Source organism: Belonocnema kinseyi, chromosome 3 (genome assembly GCF_010883055.1).
Source record: "Belonocnema kinseyi isolate 2016_QV_RU_SX_M_011 chromosome 3, B_treatae_v1, whole genome shotgun sequence".
Classification (NCBI taxonomy): Eukaryota; Metazoa; Arthropoda; class Insecta; order Hymenoptera; family Cynipidae; genus Belonocnema; species Belonocnema kinseyi.
The window spans coordinates 154,385,143-154,390,290 of NC_046659.1; the positions used below are offsets into that span (position 1 = coordinate 154,385,143).

Consider the following 5,148-nt stretch of genomic DNA (forward strand, 5'->3'; position numbering starts at 1 on the left):
ATGGTTGAAACGCATATTTTCAAGAGCTTACAAAATATCAAGGGATTTCAAAAGATTTCAAAGAATTTGAAATATTTTAGTGCACTGGAAATAATTTCAAGGATATTTCAATTGACTTTCGGTAATTTAATGGGATTTCGAAGTTTTGGAAATATTTTAGGGTATTTTAGAAGATTCCAATGAATTTTCAATCGACTTAAGTAATTGAATGGGATTTCAAAGGATTTGAAGTATTTCAGAGTATTTTTAATTATTATAAAGAATCTTGTATTGATTTCAATAATTTAAAGGGATTTTAAAGGTTTAGAAATATTTTAGGGTATTTCAAAAGGTTTTTAAGGAATTCTCAATTGACTTTAGTAATTTAATGGGATTTAAATGGATCAAAGTATTTTAAGGTATCTTAAAAGATTAAAAGGATTTTTTTTTTTTTTTTCAGTAATTTAATAAGATTTCGAAGGTTTGGAAATATTTTAGGGAATTTTAAATTGATTTTAATAATTTAAAGGAATTTTAAAGAATTTGAAAGATATTGATTTGAAAGATATTTGATTTGATTTGAAATGATGAAAGCATTGGAAGCATTGGAATAATTAAAAATACCTTCAAACCCTATTAAATTTCTGATATTAGTTGAAAATACTTTGGAATATTTTAAAATACCCTAAAATATTTTTAATTCTTTAAAATCTATCGAAATCCCGTGATTTTTTAAAGCTTTTGAAAATACCTTAAAATAATCAAAAATACAATAAAATATTTCAATGAACCTTTTAAAATCACTTTAAAATATTTAAACAACTTAAAGATTTCCTAGAATATTTCAAATCTTTTGAAACACCATTAAATTACTGAAGTCCATAAAATATAAAATTTTTAATCCTTTGAAATCCCTAAATTATTCAAAGAAAATAAGCCTTTTTGGAATCTTTTAAAATACTGTAATATATTGCAAATCCTTTGAAATCAATTGAACCTTTTTAAAGCTCGTAAAAAGAACTTGAAATAATTAAAAATACCCAAAAATACTTAAAATTCTTTAAAAGCCCATTAAATTACATATGTATATTAATTAAAAATCTTGTAGAATATTTAACATTCTTTGGAATCTTATAAATACCCTAAAACATTTTTTGAAGCTTTGGAATTCCTCTAAATTATTTAAATATTATAAGATACCCTAAAATATTTCAAACTCTGTCAAAAATTAAAAATTCTTTAAAATCTTTCAAAATAACCACAAATATTTCAAATATTTTGAAATATACATATCTATATTTGTTGCAATACTGTCAAATTATGGAAGTCTATTAAAAATTCTTTGAAATCTTTTAAAATACCATAAAACATTTTTTTAAACTTTTGGATCCCTTATTAATATGTGAAATCTATTAAACATTCCTGATAATTTTATAAAATACCCTAAAATATTGAAAACCTTGTGAAAAATTAAACTATTGAAATTTCTTTAAAATTTCTTGGAATCTTCCAAGATACCCACAAATATTTCACACCCTTTTTAAATCTATATCCATTGGAATACTTCCAAATTAATAACATCTGTTAAAAATTCGTCGGACTCTTAAAATACCCTAAAACATTTTTTTTTAAACTTTGGAATCCCTTTAAATTATTTATATCTATTGAAATTGATTGATTGATTGATTGAAAAAATCTAAATATTTAAATCAATTTAAAATGTCTTAAAATCTTAAGAGAACCCTAAAATATTTATAACCCTGTGAAAATTTTTACTATTGAAATTAGTTGAAAATTCCTTTGTAATCTTTGAAAATGCCCACAAATATTTCAAATTCTTTTCAAATCTTTTGAAATTTATATCCACTTCTATCAAAAATTCTTTGGACTCTTTTAAAACAAATCTAGAGAATTTTTAAAAATTTTGGAATACCTTTAAATTTTAAATGATTGAAATCTATAAAAAAAATTCTTAAGATCTTATAAAACCCCCTAAAAATTTTTACTATTGAAATTTATTAAAAACTCCTTTGTGATCTTTGAAAATGCCCACAAATATTTCAAATTCTTTTCAAATCTTTTGAAATTTATATATAATTCTATCAAAAATTCTTTGGACTCTTTTAAAAGAAATCTAGAGAATTTAAAAAAATTTTGGAATACCTTTAAATTTTAAATGATTGAAATCTATATGCATTGGAATACCTTTAAATTATTAAACTCTATAAAAAATTCTTTGGAACCTTTTAACTAGCCTAACACATTTTTTATACCTTGGAATCCCTTTAAATGATTGAAATTTATTAAAAATTCTTGAACATCTTATGAAATACCCTTCGATATTTCAAATCCTTTTGAAATCCATATCCATTGGAATACTTTCAAATTGTTAAAATCTATTAAAAATTAGTTAGATTCTTTTATAATACCCTAAAAAATTTTTGTAAACTTTGGAATCCCTTTAATTATTTAAATCTATTAAAAATGTCTTAAAATCTTAAAAATATCCTAAAATATCTACAACCCTGTGAAAATTTTAACTATTGAAATCTATTAAAAATTTCTTGGAATCTTTGAAAATACCCACAAATATTTCAAATCCTTTTGAAGTCGATATATCAATTGCCATACTTTCAAATGATTACACTCTATTAAAAATTCGTTGGAATCTTTTTAATACCCTAAAACATGTTTTTTTTTTACTTTGGAATCTCTTTGAATTATTAAAATTTGTTGAAAATACCCTTAAACATTTGAAACCCTGTGGAAATTTAAAATATTGAAATTTATTAAAATTCTTTGGCATCTTTCAAAATACCCACGAATATCTCAAATCTTTTTGAAATATATTTCCATTGGAAACCTTCAAATTAATAAAATCTATTACAAATCCTTTGAAATCTTTTAAAATACCTTAAAATATATTATTTTAAATTTGTAATCCCTTTAAATTATTTAAATCTATTAAAAATTTCTTAAAAACTCAAAAAAATACCCTAAAATATTTCCAACCCTGGTAAAATTTTAACTATTAAAATTGAGTCAAAATTGCTTGGAATCATTCAAAATACCCATAAATACCTCCAATCCTTTTTAAATCTATATCCCTTTACATTTTTGAAATATATTAAAAATTCCTTAATATCTTATAAAATACCCTCAAATATTTCAAATCCTTTTGAAATCTATATCCATTGCAAGATCTTCAAATTATTTAAATCTAAAAGAAAAATTTGGAATATTTGAAAATACCCTAAAACATTTGTTTTTTTAAACATTGGAATCCCTTTATATTTTTGAAATATACATTGAGATTTTTTAAAGCTCTTGAGCATGCCTTGAAATACTAAAAAATACACTAAAATATTTCAAACCCTTTCAAATCCCATTAAATTACTCTTCTATCGAAAATTCCTCAGAAGTTGGAATCTTTGACGGACCTTGCCTTACTAGCGAACCTATGATAAGTTCGAAGAACTAAACAAATGCCATTGGTTAAAAAGAGACAGAAATATCTCCGTCTCTTTTTAACCAATTGCATTTTTTTAGTTCCTGAAAGATATTATAGGTTCGCTATTGAGATCTTCTTGTAGAAAATGTGCATATACATGTGCATTTGTTTACAGTTACATACCAATTACCCAATTGACCAATTGCAACCAATTGCAAAGCAACCAATCACAGAAGCCGTTTCTTAACTCATTGAAATATCCTTTCCGATTGGACAATATTGAATTCTTAACCTCACTTTCTCTTCCATGCATTGAAAAGAGACAGCAATACGCTATTGTCCTGTAAGAAAAGAACAGTTACTTTTGCTTTGCTTGTTTTGGCTTGTACCAGCTTGACTTTTCTTGAATTGTTAGTAGTTATAGGGAAGTTGTTATTTGTGTGTATTTAAAAAAAGAAGAGTTGCATCGCGTATTTATAAATTTAAAAAGTTTCAACAAGTGACTGTTCGCGCCATTTATTTTATCAACGACCCCGTGGGTTTTCACCTAATTCTGGATTTATTCTAGTGTGAGTGTAACGTGCAATAACTTTTTATCACTTTTAGTAGTGTGCGTGGGCGTTCCACTGCACATTGCATTCTTGTGTATGTTTGTCTCGACTGCAAATTTGATTGCAGTGACCTACTTGGGTTTTCGATGATAAATTATTTATGCAATGTCGCGTCACGTTTAACCTGCATGTAAAATTGTAAATATAAACAGTGAAATCGAAACGTGTGTCTCGCACATACCGTCAACCGTTATTTTTTCAAACAAAATGTTTTGAATTGTCGCCGAGTGGTGAAAAGTGTGCTTTTCGCATTAGTGATTAAGAACTGTCATCTTTGTGGGAGAAAATGATGCGAAGGCCTCCTTTGAGGACTTATGACAGAAAGAACAATGGCAAACTCAATTTCTCAACTTACCAAAAACCTGCACTCAATTTTATTGCCGTGGAAAGGGAGGCGTCAAAGAAGAAGGAATTTGTCGACGACTCACTCGAAGATCCTTTTGATACGACTTTTGATCGACTCTTGAAACAGGCCAAGTAATTTTACTATCAATTTTTGCTTTGATTTTATTTTATTTTTTAAAGAAATGCATTTCTCTATTGAGATAAAAACAGATTCAAAACTTTTATTTGACTGGTGTACTGCTTACGTTGAAAATTATTAAATCTAAAGAATATTATAAGAAACTTTTTTTATTTGGGCATTGCATTTTACGATTGTTGTTTGTATATTTCTGTAATTTCTGTAACCTGGAAATGTCAGGAACTGTTTTCGAGTTTATATTGGTTTTGAAACATTTGATATTTAATTGAATAACGATGTTTTTTTATTTGTAAAATTAAATTTATAGTACTGTATTTCTACTTATTTACCAAGGAATTTTCATGTGCTTTAAAAAACTTTGAAGGGATTTTAATAGATTTCAAGGAATTTTTAGTAGATTTCAATAGTTTGCATGTATTCTAAAAGATTCTATTAATTTTAGGGTATTTTATAAGATTTTAATTATTTCAAGGTATTCCAAAGGATTTCAAATATTTTAAAAGATTATTATTATATTTTGTAAGATTTAAAGGATTTTAAAGATTTTACGATATTTTAACAGATTTCAAGGAATTTTAAATAGATTCAAATAATTTAAAGGTATTCGAAAGGACTTTAATGAT

The 5,148-nt window shown here is 25.2% G+C and overlaps 2 protein-coding genes across 5 annotated transcripts in view; one reads left to right on the forward strand and one right to left on the reverse strand.

The window, feature by feature from the left end:
• Window positions 1-4,734, reverse strand: part of LOC117168788 (tigger transposable element-derived protein 2-like) — a 14,375-nt gene extending 9,641 nt beyond the window's left edge. For all 3 annotated transcript variants that reach the window (XM_033354592.1, XM_033354591.1, XM_033354590.1), the window contains exons 1-2: window positions 4,397-4,734; window positions 3,614-3,771 (exon numbers count right to left, since the gene is read on the reverse strand). The gene's annotated coding sequence lies outside the window, so the exon portion shown is untranslated. The remainder of the gene's footprint in view (window positions 1-3,613; window positions 3,772-4,396) is intronic.
• The window catches only part of LOC117168787 (microtubule-associated protein futsch), a 37,998-nt gene continuing 36,647 nt past the window's right edge, over window positions 3,798-5,148 (forward strand). For both annotated transcript variants that reach the window (XM_033354588.1, XM_033354589.1), the window contains exon 1: window positions 3,798-4,518. In XM_033354588.1, coding sequence (XP_033210479.1) covers window positions 4,328-4,518 — 191 coding nt within the window. In that variant the 5' untranslated portion in view covers window positions 3,798-4,327. The remainder of the gene's footprint in view (window positions 4,519-5,148) is intronic.